This window comes from Hydractinia symbiolongicarpus, chromosome 8 (assembly GCF_029227915.1).
Source record: "Hydractinia symbiolongicarpus strain clone_291-10 chromosome 8, HSymV2.1, whole genome shotgun sequence".
NCBI classification, from domain to species: domain Eukaryota; kingdom Metazoa; phylum Cnidaria; class Hydrozoa; order Anthoathecata; family Hydractiniidae; genus Hydractinia; species Hydractinia symbiolongicarpus.
Genome location: NC_079882.1, coordinates 27,665,655 through 27,690,677, shown reverse-complemented (window position 1 = coordinate 27,690,677; position 25,023 = coordinate 27,665,655). Strand labels below are relative to the sequence as shown.

Below are 25,023 nucleotides of genomic sequence, written 5' to 3'. Positions count from 1 at the left end.
CTATGAGAACCAAATCATCTGCATACAATAACTCCCATGGACAACCTGTTCTGAACTCCATCGACAGCGCTTCTAAGACTAGAATAAACAACAAAGGACTAAGTACAGAACCCTGATGTACACCAACATTTACACTAAATTCATCACTAAGTGAATCGTTAATCCTGACACGACTTCTAGCATTGCTGTACATAGACTGTACCATCGTAACTAGCCACTCATCCACACCTAATTTTCTCATAGCCCACCAAATAACTTTACGTGGCACTATCAAAAGCTTTCTCTAAATCTACAAAGGCAAAATAGAGATTCTTTCTCTTTTCTAAATACTTTTCCTGAAGCTGTCTGAGTAAAAATATAGCATATGTAGTGCCACGCCCTGGAACAAAACCAAATTGCATCTTATCTATATCAATACTTTCTCTAAGTAACTTATCAATTACTCTTTCAATAACTTTCATTACTTGATCAACCAACTTCAAACCTTTATAGTTACCTCTTTCTAATGCATCACCCTTGCTCTTGAAACAATTCACTATTACACTCAACTGCCACTCACTCGGAATAGCACTATCCTTTATAATCTGATTAACAAGACTTGTAATAAGCTCAACTCCAATATGTCCAGATGCTTTTACCATCTCTGCAACAATACCTGATACTCCTGCAGCCTTGCCGATCTTCAATTTCCTAATAGCCTCCGCTACCCATTCTGTCTTGATCTGCATAGCTGGCCCTTCTACAACATCATCATCAGACATATTATCCTCATCCCAATCAAACTCAGTGTTAAGCAACCTCTGATAATAATTCTTCCAAGCTACCCTTTTCTCCTCCTCTCCACACTTCTCACCTACAACATCTTGATTAATCTTCTTCGTTTGTTTTGCTATCTTGAATACCTCATTGCGCTGGTCTTCCCTTCTTAACACAATGGTGAATGGTGATATTAGCAATGAATATATTTACCACTTACTGCTTACCACAAGATATGTCACCTTGAGAATTCAAGATTAAGTCATTCAGGTCTTTAATATTAGTACAAATCAAGATTTCACACAATAACTCCAAACCAATTACTATAAAAACCTACTTGACTTTTAAACTTTAGCTTCTTTAAACATGAAACAGTGATTTAACACTTTATATTGTATGTTCTTAGACCTGTTTGATGAAAAGGAGCTAATTTTAGTTTTTTGTCCAATCATCGTAGTTGGCTTAGTTTTTAAATTAAGGCATGTTTGGTGATGTTAATAAATACTTTTTGACAATATATTAGTTTTGACAGAGACGTGTGCAGAAAACATAAAAAGTAAGGCAGATAGGGTCTGAATAATACATGTTCTAGGTTTAAGGCCAAATGTTTTTAATCAGAAAATTTTGTAAAAAAGCTTTACATGCCTAATTACACTGTGTGCTTTTACTGAAAACCACCCTTGAATCTGTGACATGTTTTACCTACACTTATGTACTTAACCTTTTCTTCTACGGAGAGTAACACAGTTACTTGTGGCTTAAGCTGGTGTTTCGACAGTAGGTTCCCTGCCTAGTATCTATAGTATCTTTAAAAGTATTCATAAACAAACTTTATGTATGTACTCCCATGATAAATGCTAATCAAATGTTTTTCTAACATTACAGTATTTCAATATTTTTTTTATTTCTAGTTTCATAAAGAACATATGTTGTGCTATAAGTAAGACAGCCAAAATCAGCTTTATTTACTATGTTGACTGACGCAAAAAAGAATGTTTTACTTAACTGTTTTGTTGCAATTAGATTTTAGCAATAATAATTCATTTACATAGGAACTCCGGATTTTACACTTATTGCGCCTTGTTGTGTTTATCAGATTGTAGTTAGTGATGCAACTGGAATAATCTATGGCCTCAGAGCTGGTAATACTGTTGTTAGCAGACCGTTAACTACATCACTAGTACCAGGAGATTGGACATCACTCCCACCAGTTACATGTACAAAACTTAGAACTAGCAAAGATGGTGTTCTGTGGTGTTTAAGTAATGGCAACATCTTAGAATGGATTCCTTCCAAGGGTAGATGGACATTAGCAATGTCTAGAAGCAACTGTTTAGACTTTGATGTTGCTAGTACATATATTATATGTTTACATTCTCATGATTTAAAGAGGTACCCAAGATCGCCTGAAGGTATATTTATATTTTTGTGAAATTTCACACACAACGCTGCTTATTTATTTTTTGTCCTTATTTAAAAAACCAACTTGCATAATAATAGTTTTTTTAGATGGCAAAGCAATTTATGTAATGAAAAAAAACTGTATCACAAAAAAATTTATACTCATAATTGTGTATAAATGTTTAGAATTATTGTTTTTCAGACAATTCTGGCTTATATATGTTTCATGGGTTAACTCGGCAGCATTACTCAACATCATATGAAAATACTCTTTACATCTATGATTTTGTTGGTGGTGGTGTGTATAGTTATACTCTTTATGAACGAACCACTCCTCCACCGACATTGTTGAGAACAGTGTCACCTGAATATAGAGATGTGTGCCGTCGTATTTATGGTGGTCCTGCCAACTGGTTATACTGCATTGAACCTTCTGGTATTCGATATATTAACAATAATATAGATATCCTCCGTTATGAAGGGAAAATAATGGACATTGACTTTTATGCTGATGCAAATTTTATTTTATTTCTTAATGTCTCTAAAGATGTTGTTCAACTGGTTCCGGGTAAGAATTTGAACTGTAAATTACTTTCTAAATCTTATATTTTGCAGTTTAGTGTTAGCTATTGATTAAGATCAAATTGTGTGTCCCTAACACAGCGTTTACAACATACGAAAAACTTCCTTGAAATGATTAACATCAAGCTTAAAAGGCAGAACTCGATATAGGGCAAAACAACTAGCAACATTTTTAGCTTTTATTTTTGGCCTGTATAACATAAGGGGAATCAAGTGCTTATGGCCATACTTCTTAGAACTACTATTGTTTACCATTAAATGTTTGAGTAAGGTCAATATATAATTATAGCCTTACCAGAGCCAAAAACAAAATTAAGCTCAAAAGCTAAGGGTGAAACACTAAAAATATTTTGAGACAATAGTATCAACCCACAGTCTTTATGATAAAGTAATACTTTTTCAGTATTTTAGCAAATCCTCATAATTCAATACTGCAAAATTAAGCTGTTTTTAAAAATACCCATAGACATTTTTTTACTCACAAAAAATAAATTTTGTTTCAAAATAAAAATCCTCCCTTTTTTCGTTCTCTTGCTACTAGTTTTTCTTACCTTTTAATTTTGAACAATATAACTTTTAGTAATTTGCCTGATAATATGTATTCCATTTTTTATTTAAATCAGTATCCTTTGTGTTAGAATGCTAATAGTGGAACCTTTTAGGATAATGTTATTGCTAAACCTGCCTAAACATTTAACTATAATTAAATGTTGTTAAGTATTTATTAAACAATATGACATGCTTTACAACACAAACTCAACATACAAACCGTAAAGACACATTTATTGGGAATATTTTAAATTTCTTCCTAGTGAAGGGACTTGAAATTTTAAAATTTAATGAGGGAAATTCAATTATGGGGAAAGAAGAATGAAAAACTGCATGATAAATTTTATTTACTTTAGCTTGGCGAAAATTAAGATAAATATTTTTCTTTTACTAATAATAAGTTTTGTTAACTTTCTATATATTTTCAGAGGAATTTTGTGTTTGTTAAAAATCATTTACTTCAGTGATGCCTTTGATTTTAATTGACATTTCTGGTACATGTCAATTAAAATCAGAGCCATTTTTTCACCATGCACATTTTTCTTATTATTTCATATTACATTTAATGTGGTGCTGTAAATATAAAATCGGTGTGCAACTTGGTGAGGATAGAATTTAAAACTTAATAGGATGAAACATAAATTAGGAAGATTAAAAATATATGAAGGGATAAAGTAGATAAAGTAGATAAAGTAAGGGATAAAGTAACTATAACATAAATATTTACCTTGAGAATCCTTGAGGTAAACTAAAACTTAGTGCGAGACATAGCTAATAGAGATTTATTTTCCGGCCATGTAGTGTGTAAACTATTTTTATTACATTATCTTATAATTGTTTAAATAATTTTTCACCAAGCAGAGAGATAGAAACACCAAGTATATAAGCAGAGAGATAGAAACACCAAGTATATAAGCAGAGAGATAGAAACACCAAGTATATAAGCAGAGAGATAGAAATACCAAGTATATAAGCAGAGAGATAGAAACACCAAGTTTATAAGCAGAGAGATAGAAACACCAAGTATATAAATAAATTTACAAATAGACATCTGACATAAATTAAAATCTAATTTTATGTCAGATGTCTATTTGATAACATGCTTCCTTCTTTTTGAAAAAAAGTGCACATTTCATTTGTTTTATGAGAGTATATAGTAGTCCTTTGCCATCATGTTGGTGTATTCGTTTTATATATGTGCCTATATAATTTCCTCTTTGTTATAGATGGTGGTTATTTAGTTTTTAATGCATATTTGGCATATGGACATGATATTGTGGAATTTGAATATGACAAAGCCAATGATACTCTTTACACTTTAAAGGATGATGGAAATATTTACAAACAAAAAGACAGTATCACTGCAGAATTATACTTAACAGGCCCTTGTGTTAGTTTCCGTATGTCTCCCAATGGGCTTTGTTTCTGTTTGTACCAAGGGATCTGGTTTCTGTCAGTTTTGAATTCATGGCATGTTGTTTTCAATGAATATGAATGTACATCTTTCCATGTGACAAATACAGCTGTCTTCTGTCATACACATGATCCCCATTACATTTTCAGCAAAGTATTACCAATTGGTAATTTGTTTTTGTTTTTCTTTATAGTTTGCTAAGGATTGCTACTATATGTTGAATAAGTGTTGCTAACTTAAGTAATTATATAAAACCGTTTATCTCTATAATAAAAGTCGTTATCTTTCTGTCAGTCACAATTGGGTCACATTAAATCAGACACAAAATCTTAAAGCTGCAAATAACAAATACGATATTAAATTGGCTGAGCAGGGGGAAATTCCCACACTTATAAATATTTTTTTCTGAATTTGTAGGAAAAGATTATTTATCAGAATTTCCAATTATCTCATCTGGTCTTCAAAGAGTTAAACAAAAGAGTAGTGGAACTGGATTCCAAGTTTCTTTATCATCAGCTCATTCATCCTTAATAGTATCTGTTCAAACATCCACAATGCTAACACGAGCAGTCTACCCTGTAAATATAAGTGAAGGATTGACAAACTGGAATGATTATGCTTTCATATGGTCAAGAGAAAATAACATTATTTCATTGTATTTAAATCAAACACTAGTGGCTACTAAGCATGGTGTGGTTCATAGTGCTATCAAATCAAATGGAAATGATTTTGTTATAATTGGTGGCTATTATGATCATCTAGCAGCATTTGAACAAAATTTCGCTCTAAGAGACTTAAAAGTTTGGAAACATAATTTTACTCATGATAAATTTGTTTCTAAGTTTAAAAACGTTGGTAAGTTGTTAATTAGGAACACAAACGTTTTTTTTTTCTCTAAAATACACTAATTTCCATTGTTGGGCTTTGTAATTCTTAAATAGAAAAAATACCTTTCAAATAGGATTTGTTCGTTACCTTACTGATTTGTTGTTTTAGTTATATCTGGACCAGTTCCAGCAACATACGAAAATGATTGCATTAGCGTGGCTATTAACAAAGATAATGATCAGTGGATTTGTGGCACTACTGAAAATGGCATCTTTGTACATCCTATAGAACCATCTGTATCGAATAACAAGTGGAAATATCATTCTGATAAAAGTTGCAAGAAGTTGGAATACATGGTTGGTTATCTATTTTGTTTGGATTCAAATAATACATATTTGTACTTGTATTTTAATAAAAGCTGGATTGAGTTATTTTCATCAGAGGAAGTGAAGGACTTTACCTTAGCACATGATGAACAACATATTCTTGTAAATTTCTTGAATAATCCTAGTTACCACAAGTTTCCTTTAAAAGGTAAGATCTGTTTTAACTTAACGTTATTTGTTTTTAAGTTTTCTAAACATATGACCCATGAAGGTTGATTTCCCTCGCCCCCTGCCCCATATATCTTCCATAAATCTTTCAACTAATTGATCAATCTGTTTAAAGTTTCTGAAAGCCAAATTAAAGAAAAGAAGAAGAAAATCCACCCCGAGACCTAATAGAGTCCCACATGCATATATTTTACACTATATTAAAAATCATATTTTTTAGATTATATCAGGTGTGCATTGACAAGCAGGACCTGCACTGGTTACAGTTCGATTAATTACCATGGAGATTTTGCTTTTTTTAGCAATAAGGCTAATTATATCTTATCCAAGAATAATTTAAATTATGACTTGCGAAACTATGGTACATATCAAACTGGCACTGTTCGTGATACGATATCGCAAGAATGCATACTTCCATACATTTACAATCATATTCTATGGTGTGTGAATGCTAATGGTTTTTTATACAAAAGAACTGGTAAAAAGTGGTTGTTTGAAATGGATCAATATTGTAATGATTTTAAAGTGACTGAAAGCTATATTCTTTGTGTGAATGGCACTGTTTTTATTAAATGGCGATCTAAAGTTGAAGGTATTAAGTTTATTCTGTTAACAGTTTTGGCTGATTATATTTGACGCACCACTGCGTTTTTAAAAGGCTTGGTTGTAAAAAGAAACTAAATTTTTATTTAGAGAGCATCACATTTTCCGAAACTGAGTATGGTGAAAGTCAAAATTTTGCCCGTAAGATATCGACATCATGTTCCTATTGGCCATGCAAGTCTGGTCCACTCTATGATGCAGATATATACCAAGCCGGTAATGTTTACTTCTTTACGATCTGTTTACTTCTTTATTAACCCTATTCGGTCCGGGGGTTTTCGAACGAGGGTGGATGGGGAGAATCCCCTCCCCTCAATAACTTCTCATAGGGCTGTTCAAATTGAATCAAATTTGGAGCACTTATAGTACGTCATAAAAGAAACAAAATGGCAGCAATAAATTTTTGCTTGCATCAACACATTTTCTGTGACGTCATCAGAAGCTTGACATTTGTTAAAAATGCCACTTTCTGCTTAAAATTTAATTACTTTTGTTCCAGAGCGAATTTTTGCATTCTGTTTGAAGTTTCTGAAAGCTAAATAAAAGTTATGTAACATATTTTTAACATCCGGTTTTTACGTGGATCGCATAAAAAATTGCCAGAAATTGCCTGAAAATCCCCTTTTTTCCGATTTTCGGGTAAAATCCGACAAAGTCGGGAAATCGGATTAATCACGTGTCCAAGTTATGCAAAATGATCCTTCTTAATAAAACAAAGTTGTGTTGCAAGTTTTACGTTCTAAGGATAATCCTAACAGGAGTTATTAATTTTTCCCCATTATGAGGATTTCATAGAGATTTTTTGGGGTAGTTTTGAATAATGGCCAATTTCATGGCCTCTGAAAGGTATGGGGCCTAAAAATTTGGTATGCAGGTGTCTAATAGATAAATATTGAAACTCGGTAAGTGTCATAGCCATATAATATAGCAATAAGGACCCCCCCCTGGACCGAATAGGGTTAAGATAATTATTTTGCATCTATAACGTAAACAGCAACTTTTTAAGTATTAAATTTTACCTTTTTTATCTTTTTAGCTGCCATGCAAAAGTCTTACTATCTTGGTAATAAGACAAGGTTTTTTGATGCAGCAAGCACTACTTGTAAAAGAAATGGTGGTTTACTTGCAAGTATTCACAGTGACGAGGATGTCAACGATCTTTCCATGGTATCTAGCAAGTATGTGTCCACAAAAAATGTGATTGTTGGCCTAAAAGGGAGCAGTTGGCAGGATGGTTCACCTTATGATTATCAGCTATTTACTTCCGATGCAGATAAAGATAGCAAAGATTGTGCAGAATTTAATCCACACATTAATCCAACAGATTGGAGTAGAATATCTTGCGATATTAAAAAACAATTTATGTGTCAAAGTAGGTTTTTTTTTTGTTACATATAATTCTATTACCAGTCGCTAAGCCCGTTGAAGGTCACAAAAGTTATCAGACATAACTTTTTCGGTTACATCAAAGAAAAATGGAAATATTTGCTTTACTGGTCACAGATGGACAGACGCAGCTTTGTATTAATATGCAGATTCAAGAATCTGTATTTTAGTAATTCTTTTTCATTTTGATAGTTGCTATAAAGATATTTTAAATTGTTTCTTTTGAAAATTGCACCTAATCTAACCGGCTATCTGAAAGTATAGCTCACCCTAGAAATTTTATTCAGAATTAAATCCAGAATTTAAAGTGTTAATCTTCACATAAATCTTCTATGTACCTCTTTTATTCTCCCCATGACTACCAACGTTTCTTTTATAACTATTTCATAACTACTCAGCATCACCACTTCCTGCCACCAACCAATCACCCACTGCCACTCTTCCCCCACCCCCCTAAATAGGGTTATGGACGTACTTATGCTAAATTACTTTTAAAATGACATTCAACGTAGATAACGCTAATATTTCACTTTTAGGTAATGGACATGTATTACGCAAGTTTTATCAAGTGATGAATATCAGTTTTTGGAATCAAACACAATGCATAACCATTCCTTACAGCGATCCATTTCGATTGGCTGCCTTACCTGATCCTACCACAACCTTTACAATTTTTGTGATGAAAAATTATTTTGGTGAAAATCCTTTGATAACATATGCAGCATTTCAACTGTTTAGCGATGTAGCATCAAGTACAAAAAATACGATACAAATTGGACTGTTACAACAAAATTACACAAACTGTTTATCTATGAATTCATTTGACCCTATTGGGAAATATTTATCATCAAAACAAACATTAATATGGGAAAGTAAATCATTTCAGGCTGATAACAAAGTCTTTACTGAAGATATTTCTCCTCTTCTGCGGAATTTTATTGATACCTATAGAACAGCTGTGGAAAAGCCTGAGTTCATTCCAATTGTATTTTTCTGGAAACATCCTGGTCCATTTGCAAAACGAATGAAGTATATGAGGTTGCTAGTCACTTATTATCAAAAAGAAAATAGTATGTTTTGTTTTCTTAAACAAGTCACTGTGTTCAATAAACATTTAATATGACTTTTAGATTTATGTTTTTTATTAGTATTGTCTGCTTTATGTTAATCACCTGATAATACTATTAAAGATATTTCCATACTGGTAGAACTGATTTTAATTTTGCGAACTCTAGAAAGTACATAAATTATTGATTCATTTCGCATAGCCTTGTTGTAGGCTAGGTAAGACTTTTAGGATGCATGAAAAACAGGTTTGTATCATTGGAGTGATTGTAATTAAGACTGAGCCACATGTCCTAGGCACGAGTTATATTTTTATTTATTACAAGATATTTTACTATCTACTCATGCATAGCATTTGTATAGCAAAATAATTAAAAATTTGAAATCTATTACAAGGATAATTTTAATGTAAGGACACAACAGCTAGCCTTTTCCTTTATATAAAATTAAATGAAGAGTACCTTGAGAATCTACTTTATTTATTGAAAACTATCAAGAACTAATTTTCCAAAGCATTTAGGGCACTTAATATATTTCTTGGCATTTTTCTAAGCGAAAAACCGATGTTTCAGCAAAAAAAACTTGTTTATATTTGTGTTTGTTATTTGTCTATAACCCTCTTAAAATTTTCATGACATTTTAATATGCCATACTGCTTCAATACAAATCTTAAATGCTCTGAGATTCTGGACTTGGGTGGGAAATCTGGGCAAAACACCCTGAAAATAACCTGCAATCCCAATATTCTTTTAGACAATTTTTTGGAGTTCTTACCAAGATATTATTCAGCCAAGAACCTACCTAACCAATATACAACATATGCTTTTCCAAAAAATCGACAGAGTTTTTCGTTTTGGTACCACATGTATGGGGATTTTGTTGGCAAGTTATATGTGTGGTTGATTGATGCAGTTAATGTGAAAGAACCGCTATTGGTGTTTGTGAAGGAAGGCAATCAGGGTGCATTGTGGAGGAGAGCAATTATCAGTTCTCCAGAAGATGGAGTGAATTGGAAGGTGATTTTTAATGTTTATTTGCAAAATTATTCCTTCTACTGAGTTCTTGTTCATATTCTCATATTCAAACTTTTTCCAGCGTAACATATCAGGACTTTTTTTTGCATAGTTCCTATAAAGTAACGATTCAGTAGACATTTGGAAGAAAATATCATTATTAACACAGTAGGTTTTCTACTGTATTTATATTTGCAGATAGATGACATAAAGTTTCCACACAGTTAATTTGAAACATTTACTACTTCTAGAAATGCAACCTGGAAATGTATATTTTCCACATACTAAAATTCCAGACCCACTGCCTGAACAACATAAAAATACTATTTTGGGGCTGCTAAAAATTTGTTCTGCAGGAAATATTTTTTTTAAAATGTACAAAAAATTAATTGTGTATTCAAAAGGAACGATACTTTTCTCACGCAGAATAAATCTCAAAATTAATAGTATCATCAATACTCCTTGTACGTGAACCAATCCACTGTTGATGAAGCTTTTGAGTGCTAATCTGACATAAGAAACGACCCCTTTCTTTCTTCAATAATAACCGACTACTGTCTGCTCCAAATGGTTTCTGTGGCTTATTTTTAACTCTTTAAAAACTTTGGCACAACTGTTCTTAAATGCGACATTAGCATGCCTTGCAAAAGCTATTATAAATAAAATCTTTGCAGTATTATTACTTATCCTAACAACTTGTAATAATGAAAGATATAATCTAAAAGATAAAAATAATTCTTTTTATAAATTGTTAGATTTTAGCTTTGGTCATGACAAACCAAATCTTTAAATCAATTTAAAATCAAGTGGTTATTTATCATAACTGGCTTTTATTACCTGCCAATGCCCTAGGCAATATACTACAGTTATTTTAAATAACTTAACAATAGCACTCGATGTGGGTTGATTTTAAAGGCAGTAACAGAAAAGTGAAATGTTTCTCAGATTGATCATTGAGTAAACAACTGATGGTCTAAATCAACTAGGCAGGGACTAATAAATGCAAGTATAGGTGAACCCATTCCATATAATGGAATTTGGTAGAAACTGCCAATGCAAATCTAGTACTGTGTTTTAGATGTTGAAATAATGATATTTGTAATGATAATGTTGAAAATAATATTGACAATGGTAGTAGATAGTAATAAAGCAATGCAGCTGTAAAATATGCATATTTTTATTTTAGCTTAAATTTTGTGCCTTCAGAACTGATTGGTATACGGGACATATTGCCATAGATTCAATCGAATCAGCTACTGCAGATTATGGCAACAACTCAACTGACTTTATGCCTGATTACAAGTTCAAAGGTATTAATATTTTAATTATATCAAAACAATTTAAAAACCAGCACATAGTGTTTGAGAATGTTAATGCATGAAACTTTATTTCTTACTTGTAGTAAACACTTTAAACCCGACACTCTTGAAGAAATTTGGATTGATTCAACCAAGTTTGTTGTACTCATTCAAACATTCTCTTAATGATTTCTCTGGCAATGATTTACATATCGTACCACACGCAGAGTTATCTTACCAATGGAAGGAAGACAAACTTTTGTTTCCATTACATGCATTTCATGTTTCAAAATCATCAAACGATGCTATCTTAAAGGTGGTTGATCTCTCCAGCATTTTAGGTGGTATTAAAGAAGAATTTTCAATAATATTTCACTTAAGACCAACACTACAAGAAAATGAAGTAACATTTTTCCAGTTTGGTGATCAACCTGCTGAAAACTTTCAAGTAAACATAGACAATAGCAAATTGCTTTTAAAGTAAGTATAGAAGAAAGTAGGTGTTAGAAATAATAACTTTGTTACTGCATGTGTTAACCTTTTTTAAAAACAAAGTTCTAAATCAATTTTCTTTTAGACATTCTGGTGATACTTTATATACATCATCTTGGGACCTGACCAATGGGACTTGGACCTATGTTGCTGTAACATACCTGAATGAGACAATATCTGTTTACATGAATAATACGGTAAATTTATACTTGGTCTTTAACCGTTTTTGTATAATGTCTGTATTTCGCTTGTCAGTATAAAAAGAACGAGCGTTTATATATGTGATATTAAAATTAGTGCACGTGCAAAATTGCTTTTTAAGTGCTGCAAAAACTATGGATGAAGTGGGCATTATAGTCTTTACCTTTAGCCTGCCGGGGATTGTTTTGCCATTGATTCGATAATAGGTATAAGCGCAAGGCATATGTCACCTTGTGTTCTATCCTTTTACAAGCGTGTGCCAACCATATATCACTAAAGTAAAAATCTATTAATTATATTTGAAACATTTGTTAAGTTGGTTTTTTTAAGCATAAGAGTTGTGCAACTCCCAACAGAGATGAGTTTCAGACTTAAATCCATTACATAGGAAATATAGGTAAATTATAGAAAAGCTGTTTATATGTGAGTTATTTGGAAAAATATTAGCGAACATTGGTTCTTAATCTCAAGATGTGTATCATTCCATGATATTTCCTTGTTATATCTTGGCAGAGAAATATGGCGCAATACAAACATACACCAGCTACTGCATGTGCTAGCTAATAGTGTCATATTTAATAGGGCAACCAGTGCAGCAATTAAAGGTTGTGGGTTCAAGTCCCATTCGATCTATTATCTTTGCAGCGATTGGGAAGCTAATGTGTGGGTTAATTATTATTTTGTATTTTTTTAATTATTAGTTTGTATTTATGTTTACATATGTTTATTCTAGGTTGATGATGTCACAGCAGAGTTGAAGACGTCATTGTTCACATTTCCCAGCAGTTTATATTTTTTCCGTGATCCATCGAAGCTTGGTTCTCCACCGACTGACTTTTTTAAAGGTTCAATTTCTTGTTTTCAATTTTACAATGCAACCATGACATCCAACCAAGTTGAAGCTTTAGAATTCTGTCCAGATCGATTAGGTAAAACAAAATTTAAAAAATTCGCCTTAATTACTTTAATTTTTCACGTTTCAATATTTTTATAACCATTGCAATTTTGTTCTGTAAAATAGAGCTGAAGTCCTGCGAATATAGCTGTTCCAATGGTGGTGTTTGTGTGCCCCTTAAGCGTATGTGTAAATGTCCTTCGTCCTTAAAGAGATACTATGTGCAAGAAACCTGTCAAAATGGTATGTTAGTATATTGTTGTCATGACATCTCAATAAATGTCAAAGTGGTATTACTTTTGGCGGCACAATAAATAATTCAAAGTAAAATATATGCTAAAGTTTGAAAGTCAAATTATCGATTGTGTTTTATTTTTCTCCTTTATAAACAACAAGTTATTGGTCATATTTTAGGTTTTCATGATGGTTTGTTTAAAAATGCCATAAGTTATGTGAGCTTTGACAGATCACTCCAGGATGAAAAAAAATTCTTCTCCGCGTTTAATGAAGGTTCAAGTTATCTTGTCTCATCTCCAATAAATTCAGGAAGATGTATCGAAAAAACAAGTGTGATAATTGCACGTGCCTTTGATAATTGTGCGTTAGATTTGGAAGGATGTCCAAATGGTTTTGCAGTTGCCTTTTGGCTTTACATTGATCAGAACGAGGACAAGAAATCTGTTGAATTGTATCGCTTTGGAAATTTAGTCATTACTGCAGACTTTATCTTCAATTTAAATTCTTCAGTTAGATTTGGATATATTATGGGAAACATAACATGGCATTCATCTGTTGCCATATGTTCAGGACAAGTAGATTTACCATTCAAAGCTTGGTTTTATATAAATATAATTGTCAATAATTCAAGTGTACTTTTATGGAGAATTAATGGCGAGAATGGCAATGAAGCCAACTGCTCTTCATTAGCCAACGATTTGTCAATCTCTGACACATCTCTTTCCTTTGGAAATGTATCAAAGCTCTGTATTGATGAATTTGTAATGTACAATCGAGTGGAAAATCTGGATTCGTATTACAACCGATTGAGTAATCATATAGGTAAGTTGTTATCCTAAACTATTGGTGAAAATGCATAGAAAGTGTTGTTTCGTCTGAAACTATTGTGCCTCGTTGTTGTAAAAAAAATAATAAATTTCATTTTTTGCTTACTGAAGTAACATTTCCACAATTTAGTTTGAAATATTTCTATATATATGCATTAATAAGGTTTGAATGCACATCCCTTAACAGGTGTAAAATTACGGATGATAGAAAATGTCAAAATTTGCTAACACTTAAATATGACATCATAATTATACAGCATAATTATATCTGAATTCTTCAAATGTGATTATCTTGAGAACGAAAAGTTTCTTTTGAAAAATTCAAAAAAGACTTGTTAACCAACTGTTTGAGCTCTATGATACAAGTCCAACATCATCTTATACCTTGGGTTCCCTTAAAGAAACTAACGCTTTCGATCAAAATTTCGAAAACGATTTCCTTGTTTCCAATGAATCTATCATGTCAGAAGTAAGTAGCAAGGCTCAGTTTGAATAAACACAATTTCTTGACTTTTTTCCATTTTAACTACCTTTAATATTTGTTCTGGACACTGATTTTAACATCTCTATCCTTTCGTTAATTAAAAAAGGTATTTTATGAAATGAGTTAGTTTGTAATTTTATCTGTTTATTCAAACTCTTTTTTTCTCCTTGCGATGTTTACTGCAACCTTTTTTCTTTTGTGTGTGATTGACACTTTTAATATGACCCAATCATCTTTTTTTTGTTTCACCTGACGCTACTGAACAGCCCATTTTCAAATCTTTCTCTATCACTATCAATTTCTTAGAAACTTAATGTAATAATAAAATTTAAAAAAAGAAACAACTTTGCAATAAAATATATTTTTATCATGATAAAAACACAGATCAAACAGGATTCGTATTTTTTTTAATATTGTTATTTTTAATTAAAAAAACAACATTCATGTTTAACATTGTAACATTTCCTTTCTCGTTAGCTTTGTACGATTTGCAAATGTTAGACCAAATTGGCTATTCATGATAATTTATAGATTTTTAGGAATGCAAGACATAAAATGCACTGTAAATGTTTAAGAGGAAATTTTAACAATATTAGCGTCAGTTTTTTTTCATTTAATATTCTTGATTGTTGCGGTCCAATGTTTATATGTTTTCTCTGCGCATATATACCTGCGCATATCGATTGTCCTCGAAAATGTAAAATCGAAACATTGTTCGTACTTGGTTGCATTCTGAAAAGATCAAAAATAAGTTACATGTTTTACAATAGATACGTGTATTCTGAATGTGCTCAAAATGATTAAAAAATATTAAGCAATAAACAAACTTTAAAAAAGAAAGTATGGCTATCTGTGTAGCCGGGGGCATAAATTTTTCAAAAATTAATTATTTTTTTGCTTAATTAAGCCTGGTTTATTTTAACATTTAGAAAAGTACTCTATTGTCCTTGTAACAAAAACAGTTTGTTTGCGTTACTTGACTTATAAGCAACCTTTTCAATAGTTCCTTTTCAAAAGTTGTTATCCTATAGTAAAAAGCAGATTGTGGATATTGTAAGATTTAAAACTGGATACGATATTATGAAGAAATAATAAGACAACAGAAGGTTTTTCTAGTATGCTTTTTACGCAAGTCTCGACTTTTTGTCTCCAAACACATAAATGTCATTGCTGTTGCTCAGTCGCAGACCATCAACACGAAATAGGTTCCATAAAAAAAATAACAATTTTTCGAGTCAAAATAGCTGCCAAGTTTACAAAAAAAACCACCAATTTCAGGAGCTAAGTTATATTTTCTCATGGTTTTATGGACCGATTGTATTATATATAAAAAAATAATTTTAAGGTAATTTCCCTTTAACATTAGTTTTTCATTTGATTACTATTTTATCCTCTACAATCAATATTAAAGCTTTTTATTCTATAGTTAGGATATGTTATGTAGTGCTTATTATTGCAATCAACTTGATCACTTGTCTATTTTTTTAAGGTGATGAATTAGCTAAAAAAGGTAAGATTTATTTCTGTTAAGGACAAAAAACAGTCGCGAGTACTATAGAACAAACGTTTTTATCTAAAGGCATTCTCAGCAATGTGTTGTTAAACGATACATTGTTATTGAAACGTTGTTAAATATTTTATGACAGTTTTCTACAAATTACTATGAAATCATGATATATTGTTAAATAATCAACTCTTTATTTGTAATGTCAAATATTAATTTGAACTTTGGGTGTGGTAAAAATCCTTAAACATGCTTGAAGGTTAACTGTTCAGCATGCTAAAATTAACGTCTTAGTACATCTAGTTGGGTGTAACCAGCAAATTTAGAAATTTAAATGTTTGTGGTGTTGTTATTTAGTGAATTACTACCCATGGTTGAGATTCGAAGTGTCATCCAATGACACAATATGGAGTGATGACTTGCAAAATGAAGAAAGTGTCGTTTACGTTAATGTTAAGAAAAACTTTGAAGATGCTGTGAGTCAAATTAGAACTATTTTATATGTTATGTTATAAATAATGGAATTGTTATATTTTTCTATTTTTCTCTGAAAATAAATTCTCGCCTGTAACATTTAAATGTTTTCCCAACACAGAGTTTAAAATTGAATTTTTTTCTTTAGTTTCACAGGTTATGTTTTCCAGCTAATTATTTTAACATCTTTTATGTATTTTTATAATTCGAGTGTCCTTTTAGATAATTTCTTGGATGGAATTTTCAATCTGGGATCAAGGTTACAAGGTTGATGTCAAACGATTTTCGTAAGTTGAATACCGTCTTTTGATTAAATCGTGCATGATTTTAATGTAATAATGGCTTTAAACGAGAGACATTTTATAAAAAAGCAGAATTTAGCAATTCTTATTGATAAACAGTTTAGCCACTCTAAAGCTACAAGGCCACGATGCAAAAAATATTTACTGATGTCGCCATTGCAGCTTTTTGTTGCACAGCATTTTTAAATTACTATCAACATTAATTTTGTAACCAGTAACAAGATACAAAATCAGTTCGCTTAATTTTGTATCTTGTTAATGGTCGCTAACAAATACATACTTTAAATAACAAAAAAATGTTGCGAGTAACAAGAAACCCTTGTAAAAAGAAATTCTTCGTGTCACCACTTTCAGCAAAAATTCTGAGTCAACATTTTTTTATTCAGTCGATCAGAATAAAATAATTATACCGAATCCTTTCCTGGCTGTGGTGGAATGTTACCTGTTGCACGGATGTGTGGTGTCACGATAATTTTTTTCGACAACTGTAACCGATTTGAATTTTTCACTATCACCTGAAATTATAACCTCATTATCCGTGGCTTAACATTTGCTTCTTTTTTCTGATGATGTGTTCCTTTGCTTTGTGATTTTTTGTTTCGAAATTATAATTATAATTCAATGTTATCAATTTAAAGACAGTATTTACGTCAATAATTTCGTTTGATATATTGACGTCAATGTGTTGGTTTCGTTAGCAGCAAATAGCTAGGTTGGTTTAATATTTTATGATAAGCCTATAGTTGTAAGGTGGTGGAAAAAAATTCTTAGAAGAAACAAAAAAAATAAATAATGTATACAGATCATGTGTTTTTGACGAATGGTTGAGAAGGTCATTGTGACAGTTAAGAACTAACAGTTGCTAGGGCGAATTATGAGTACTTCTCCTTTGTTGGCTTTATAGCGAGGATGCGTTCAAAAATAGTTTTGCTTTAGTAGGTTTGTTGTTTTGAAATTTTTATTGACTCTTGGAACTTTTGGTCATACTTGTAAGCATTGAGTATATAAGGACATTCAGATTGTATGCAAGCGTTGCAAAGGTAAAATTATACACAATAAAATATTTTCAGCTTTAATGATGTACAGCAGAGGTTCGTTATAGATAGTTCAGAACTTCTGTTACTTAGATGATATGTTGAGTATTAAAGGGGTGTTGTGGTGGCGGTGGTGGTAATAGTGATGGTGTTTTCACCTGTTTTCAGTGAATTTTTATCACCATTTTAAGCTATTCAATTCGTTTTTTTCTAACTGTAATAATTTAAAATAGATTATTATTATTATTATTATTATTATTCATATTTACACAGGTTGACTACGTCAGAATATATACATATCTGGTATCAATGCAGGACCTGTACAAAAATAAATGAAAGTAAAAGCTAAAAATACTATAAAAATTTTGGTTTCGAAGAGGCATAGTTAGTAAGTGTAGCACTCTTGGATAAAGACGAGTGATGAGTAAGCAAGTAGGCACGTATCAGGATAAGTCACTGTGAAGGAGAATGGCATAGTGGATCGTAAGTGTGAATGTGTGACTATATATATATTAAAATGTGTCAAAATAATCAAATAAATAAATAAAACTTTCAGACACTGAGTCAAAAAGAGGCATCAGAATTGTTAAAACACCAACTGAGGTGAAATGCTATGACAGACTACTAAGAAAGCACAAGTTCAGACATCATCATACACAATGATACTGTTTCAAAAGAGGCGTATGGTGCACAATTGCTCAATACACCGAACCCGGATGCACGAAATGAAAAATCCCCTGTGTCACATATGAATATATATTACCATTCGTGCTTAGAAATATACCGTTTAAAATTCACAAAAGATTTTTCATTCCGCACATCCAAGCCCAGTGCATTGAACAACCGTGCACCATAGTAGCTCGTAGTCTTTCGGCCAGCTTCTGTTCTAACTTTTGGTAATCTTATCTGCGACTTGTTACCTCTCGTGTTGATATTATGATTCACCAGCTCGTATTGAATATTGCTAACGTTATCAATTTTATGGAGAATCTTGAAAACATCTGTGACAGCTTTTCTTTTACGTTCGTTTTCAATAGAAATCGAATGTTCTCCAGTATTATGAATGATAGTGTTAGCACGATTATGAAGTCCTTCAAATTTCATTTTCCAAGAATTACTTTGGTTACAATATACAGGATAACAGTAGTGAAATATTGGTTTGATCAACGCGTTATATATGGAATTAGCTACCACAGGAGAAATCTGATGTCGTAATTTCTTCAATAAGTATATACGAGAGCAAATCTTCTTATACACCTTGCTGTAGTGTTCGTTCAGGTTCAGATGAGAATCTAACGTTATACCAAGATATTCGTAAGTAGCAGACTGGCTGATGGTAGTAGATAAAATTTCAACATTACAATCATCCACATTTGACAATCTATTTCCATACATAACAAATTCCGTTTTTCCTTTTTTCATGTTGAGAATAAGACAATTATCTCTAATCCAGGATTGTACAACATCAGCTTCTTTGTTAATAACGGATACAATGTGACGTTCGTTTTTATGAGAGTAGTACAACACTGTGTCATCAGCGTATTTCAAAATAGAGCAGTTCTTTAATCGAAAATGCAAATCATTCAGAAGAATGATGAACAAAAGAGGGCCAAGAATGGATCCCTGTGGAACACCATGAGTGATACTCTCCGTTCTAGAACTGGTACCTTCAAAATTTACTAATTGGGATCTATTGAATAAATAGTCACTTATCCATGATAGCTCATTCTCTGTTATACCGTAGTATGGTAATTTGTGAAGTAAACATGAATGGTGTACGGTGTCAGGAAGCCATATTGATAAGGACTGAAGAGGCCGTTCGATTCAAAGTACTGTGATAGTTGATCAGAGGCAATTTTTTCAACTACTTTCGATATCACGTTAAGGACGGATATTGGACGATAATTTGAGAACAAATGTTTTGCTTCTGACTTGTATATAGGTGTTACTTTGGCAGTCTTTTCGATCGTTGGAAAAATGCCAGATTTGAAACTGTGATTAATCAAAAATGATAGCGGTGCTGCTAGTTCCTCAGCTGCATCCTTTATAAGTAAAGCTGGGAGATCGTCAATACCGGAAGCTTTTGATGAATTAATTTCTTTCAACACTTTGATCGTCTCTGAAATTTCAACATGTTGGAATTTGAATGATAAATGTTGTGGATTGACGTTAGTTAGATAAAAGGATCCATTAAATGGCAACCATGTTAAATTCGTGATAGATGGGATGGAATTTACAAGTGTAGATCCTACTGTTGCAAAAAAGTGGCAGAATCCATCAGCTATTTGCTTCTTATCTGTGATAGTTTCATTTCCAATTTTAAATGATCTAGATGCACTTTCATTGTTTTTTACAGGATACGACTTTTTGATTTGCTTCCAGAAGTCTTTCGGGCTGGTACCGTTCTCCCGAAAAAGTGAGCGGATGTGATTTGCTTTTGCTTGTCGAATGAGATACGACACGAGATTTCGCACTCTTCTGTAACTTGACCAGTCATTTTCACTATTTGTACGTTTTGCACAACGGAGATAATAATCACGAGTGTTCATTTTCGTTTTAATATCTCTCGACATCCAAGGATTTTGCATACCTCGAATTTTCCTTTCAACTAATGGTGCATGTTTGTTGATAACAATTGTCAAATAATGTTTGAACAAGTTCCATGATGAATTCATATTATCTTCAACAAAGCAATTTTTCCACGGCACATTTCTAAGTTCATCCTTAAAAAGATCCTTGTTAAATTTTGAATAATCACGAGTAAACAATTTACGAGAAGCGTATTTCTTTACATGCATTTTACGTACAATTCCCACAAGGTCGTGGTCACTGATGGAGTTGGCATCAACAAAAGATTTTGATATTTTTGTTGAATCTGTTGTCAAAAAGATATCGATTAACGTTTTACTAATACTTCTCGTTGCTTCTTTTATCATTTGTTTAAAACCATTAGTAGCAAAAATATCTTTTATATCGACATGGTCGTTTGGTTTCAAATAGTTACAATTTAGATCACCGGTAATTAAGCATTCTTTACCTTCATCCGTAACGGTTGTTATCATGTCATTAAGTTTTGCGTCGAAGTTTATGTCGATGTACTTTGAGTTATCAGGGGGTTTATATACTGAACACAATAAAATTGATTTTGTGTTAGGAATAAGAATTTCTATCCAGATACCTTCAATTCCTTCAGTTTCTAGATCATACCGTCGTTGGTAACTTATATCCTCACGAATATACATCAAAACACCGCCATGCGGTCCATTTTTACGGTCTCTACGTTCAACAATATATCCTGGAATGTGAAGTATGGAAGTACTTAATGAAGAGTTCAAGTGTGTCTCTGTAATACAAAAAATCGATACCTGATTTTTCGAGTCTGATAATAATAACTTGATTCTATCCAATTTTTCGAATAAACCATTAACATTTTGATGTATGATTTTCATTCCTCGTTGACTGAGAAACGATATAAATCCAGGATTAAGCGAATGATCGGATTCTAAATCGTTCGCGTCGTGTGTACCACATAAGTTACAAAACAAGCGTTCTTCTCCTTGTTCGTAAACATCTTTAAAACATTTTAGGTGACAACGATTTGCACAGTTGTGGCATTTGTCAAACTTTTGATTCTTTCGGATAACTTTTGTACAATTTGGGCATGTATATCTCGGTCCGGGACAACTTTCTACGTCTCCAGAAATAATCAGCAACAACGCGATTAAACTCTTTGGTGAATAAGGTCTTGTATCCACATATCTTCTTCTGTTTACCCATAAACTGGAATAACCATGTTTCAATAAATAGATATCATGTGTTTGGTCAACTCCAAAAGTAAGGCTTATACCATCAGAAGTTATAAAACTTGGTTTTTTTATATAGATAAAAGTATAAATTGATAACAACAACACGAGCAACACGTCCGCTCTCGGTGCCGCCATTATTAGTTGATGAAACATACGGCATTTTGTTCGCTCTGTGGTGAAAAAATTATCTCGTTTTATGAATTTCTTTTCTATGTAAATCAATAAAATAACCAAACAAAACGCTTTGTTGGCTAAATGATAAAAATTAATGTCAGCCAGTTCCTGTTAATAGTTTTACAATTCAATATTGAATAGATTTGCACTCTAAATTTTAAATACGATGTATATCTTTCTTCCTTATGCTAATGATAAGATAATATCTCAGCAGTCGGACAGCAATTGGAAAGAAAAAATGTCAATTTTGGTCTTTACAGACAGACATTTCAATATATTATTTTAGGGTAATCATTACTTTTTAGGAAAACATCTGACGGTACAGTTTCTGCGGAGTTAAATTTCTCATTCAAGCCACCTTTACCACGTACCATCGTTCATAGTCTTACCAGCACATATTTCTACGAGCATCATGGCCATTACTATAAATTTGAAAGAAGTAATTCTTCCTTTGGAGGTTAGTTTTTTTGTTTTTGCTTTTGAAGCAGAAAAGATGCAAGTTGGAAAAGCTAGTTTTCAATCCATCTAAAGACTACGTAAAAATTAAATTTTGTTTAGTCAAATAATTAAAACATAAGAGATCATATGCCATGTTTTTCGAATATACTGTTGCATTTTTCTTTTTTAGTACCTGCCATTGCTGTTGAGTACGAAGCAGAAGGGCAATATGATATAAAAATCAACATTTTAAATTCGCATTCAATAGATGCAACAAACCATAAAGGTTATGCGGTTTATTATCATGGAAATTACCCTAACACCACTGTGGAATATTTGCCAGAGCAGGAGCATTTCTTTTACACTGGTGTTGACAGCATATTGATATCAGAGCTTACACCTTATCGTGAATACTACCTATCCATTTATAGAATTACTCATCAGGGTTTTGGCCCTCCTGCAAACAGTACAGTTATTTTATTATCACCATCAGGTAAAGCGATATGTAGTCTATAATACTTAGATTCTACTTTTTGGAATGCAGCACATATCTCCTAATTCGTACACAGGACGGATTAAAAAATGTGTTCGAATAAGAACATGCTCGAATAAGGCAACAGTAAACAGAAGAATCATAAAGCAAGAGACCAAAGAAAATGTTTAAAATTTTAAAATGTTTAAAACTTTTATGCTGGTATTATCAAAGTTTTTATTAGACTATTGCAGTAATGATACAATGTGATTTAGTGTCATATGCGCATATGTTGATGCTGTTTTATCTTTTGTTTTAGTGAACACACACCCTCCTACAATCTTAGAAGCATCGCCGCACAATAGCACGTCAATCAAACTGAGATGGGAAGAATACGATTTTTTCTACTGGAACGCTCCAGATCTTTTATGTTATCAAATACTTTATAGAAAAACTTCCGAAGTGAACAACCTAACTGGAACCATACGTGAATTTAATCATAGTGTTTTGAATGTTAGTGCTGATGTGACAGAGTTTGTGTTGGAGGGCTTAGATGTGTTTACTGAGTATGATATACACATTGGTACTGTTAATAATTTAGGCTTAGGTGCACTTGCAAATGTTGTTCAAAGAAGCAACGAAGGTGGTAAGGAGAATGTTTGTTATTGTTGTTGTTGTTTGTTTGTTATACTTGAATTTCACCTCTAAAGCTCGCAATATTAGTATAGTCAAACTTTCAATTAAGAACATTTTATACATATTAGCTGCTGGATTAAATTCCACTTAACGATTATCTTTTTAATTCAGTTCCTGAGTTAGCACCAAATATCACATCAATTAAACTTGTGAATGCCACCATGGTTGCGTTTAATTGGAGTTTGTTACCACATGATATTGACATTTATAATTCTTTTAAACTATATGGATACGACATCAGTATAGTGCCATTGTTTCCAGAATTTAACTTATCATGCCCATACATAAATGTGCAAATCGCAAATAACATTAGTGAGCTCACGCACCCAGAGAACTGTAAACATATGAGATTCTTCAATCTTTCAATCGCTGGTTATAACAACATCGGCGTTGGAGTGAAGCATGAATTCTGTTACGTTTTAGGCCGAACTGGTAAGTCCACTTTACACTATAGGGTTTACGATTGTATGTCAATAATCTAATAAAATCTTCTTCCATTTTATAGTTCCCCCCCAAATTCAGGTCTTAAATACCACCTTTGGACCACAAATGCCAAATGAAATGTCTTCAGTCAACATTAGCATTGGTGATATTCCATTGGAGGATGAAACAACAGTTGTAATGTACTATCAAATTTTGTACCAGTCGTTAGATTGGGAGGATAATGTCACCACTTTTAATGTTAGTATAAATCACACCAAAGCCGAGTTGGATTATTGGGATATGTTAAAGGAAGTCTTTCTTAATTGTTCCGACCTGACTTATCCACAAGTATCTTCAAAAGTTGTCAACTACATGCTAACCATTCATTACTACACGAACTATACAATGACTGGCAAAGCTTGTAGTGAAGAAGGATGCAGCAATGAAAATCTAACCATTAAATTTCTCACTGCAGAACATTCTCCATTTTGTCCACCACCCAATGTGAAACTTTTTAATTCAAGTTCAACATCTCTAATAGTCACATTTGATGCCTTATCTCGCCATTGCTTATCAGGCGAATTGCAGTTTTATGGATTAATATTGTTAGAAACAGAAAAATATCTCGATGTTGTGAGGGAAAATGTCAGTATAGAAACCCTTTTATCAAACGCAACTTTTTATAACGAAACGTTATCCAGGGAAATTGAATATTTTGGTTTGCATGAATATTGGAATTACACAATACTTGCATTTGCTCAAAATAATGGTGGTATGGGTTTTGTTTCTGATCCAGTTTACAATATGACGGACCAAGATGGTAAGATTTTTTCGTAAAAAACAATTATATTAAAAAATTATAGGTTTTTTTACTGTTTATTTTCTTCCTTTTATTTATTATTATAAAGTTTTACAGCATTCATTCCGGATTAGTTTTTAAATGACAACATATGACAGCTAATCATAAAAAGATGATGGACAGTTTGAAAAAGAAAACAATGTAATATAATTTCAACCCTAAACATGATATTTTTGTGAAAAACCGTTGACATGGCTAAACAGCATCATTTGGCCAGTACTCTGCAGTCCTTAGGCTGAAAAAGTTTTACTTTGAC

At 32.2% G+C, this 25,023-nt stretch overlaps 1 protein-coding gene across 2 annotated transcripts in view; it reads left to right on the top strand.

The window, feature by feature from the left end:
* The window catches only part of LOC130655613 (uncharacterized), a 57,041-nt gene that overhangs the window by 24,029 nt on the left and 7,989 nt on the right, over positions 1-25,023 (top strand). For both annotated transcript variants that reach the window (XM_057458379.1, XM_057458380.1), the window contains 24 exons: positions 1,809-2,168; positions 2,360-2,725; positions 4,515-4,868; positions 5,120-5,557; positions 5,699-6,064; positions 6,305-6,676; positions 6,778-6,903; positions 7,724-8,059; positions 8,610-9,143; positions 9,892-10,154; positions 11,338-11,461; positions 11,554-11,929; positions 12,027-12,138; positions 12,876-13,071; positions 13,164-13,280; positions 13,452-14,096; positions 16,075-16,095; positions 16,447-16,565; positions 16,786-16,850; positions 22,185-22,336; positions 22,508-22,810; positions 23,109-23,435; positions 23,597-23,917; positions 23,991-24,728. In XM_057458379.1, the coding sequence (XP_057314362.1) occupies positions 1,809-2,168; positions 2,360-2,725; positions 4,515-4,868; positions 5,120-5,557; positions 5,699-6,064; positions 6,305-6,676; positions 6,778-6,903; positions 7,724-8,059; positions 8,610-9,143; positions 9,892-10,154; positions 11,338-11,461; positions 11,554-11,929; positions 12,027-12,138; positions 12,876-13,071; positions 13,164-13,280; positions 13,452-14,096; positions 16,075-16,095; positions 16,447-16,565; positions 16,786-16,850; positions 22,185-22,336; positions 22,508-22,810; positions 23,109-23,435; positions 23,597-23,917; positions 23,991-24,728 (7,131 nt within the window). The remainder of the gene's footprint in view (positions 1-1,808; positions 2,169-2,359; positions 2,726-4,514; positions 4,869-5,119; positions 5,558-5,698; positions 6,065-6,304; positions 6,677-6,777; positions 6,904-7,723; positions 8,060-8,609; positions 9,144-9,891; positions 10,155-11,337; positions 11,462-11,553; positions 11,930-12,026; positions 12,139-12,875; positions 13,072-13,163; positions 13,281-13,451; positions 14,097-16,074; positions 16,096-16,446; positions 16,566-16,785; positions 16,851-22,184; positions 22,337-22,507; positions 22,811-23,108; positions 23,436-23,596; positions 23,918-23,990; positions 24,729-25,023) is intronic.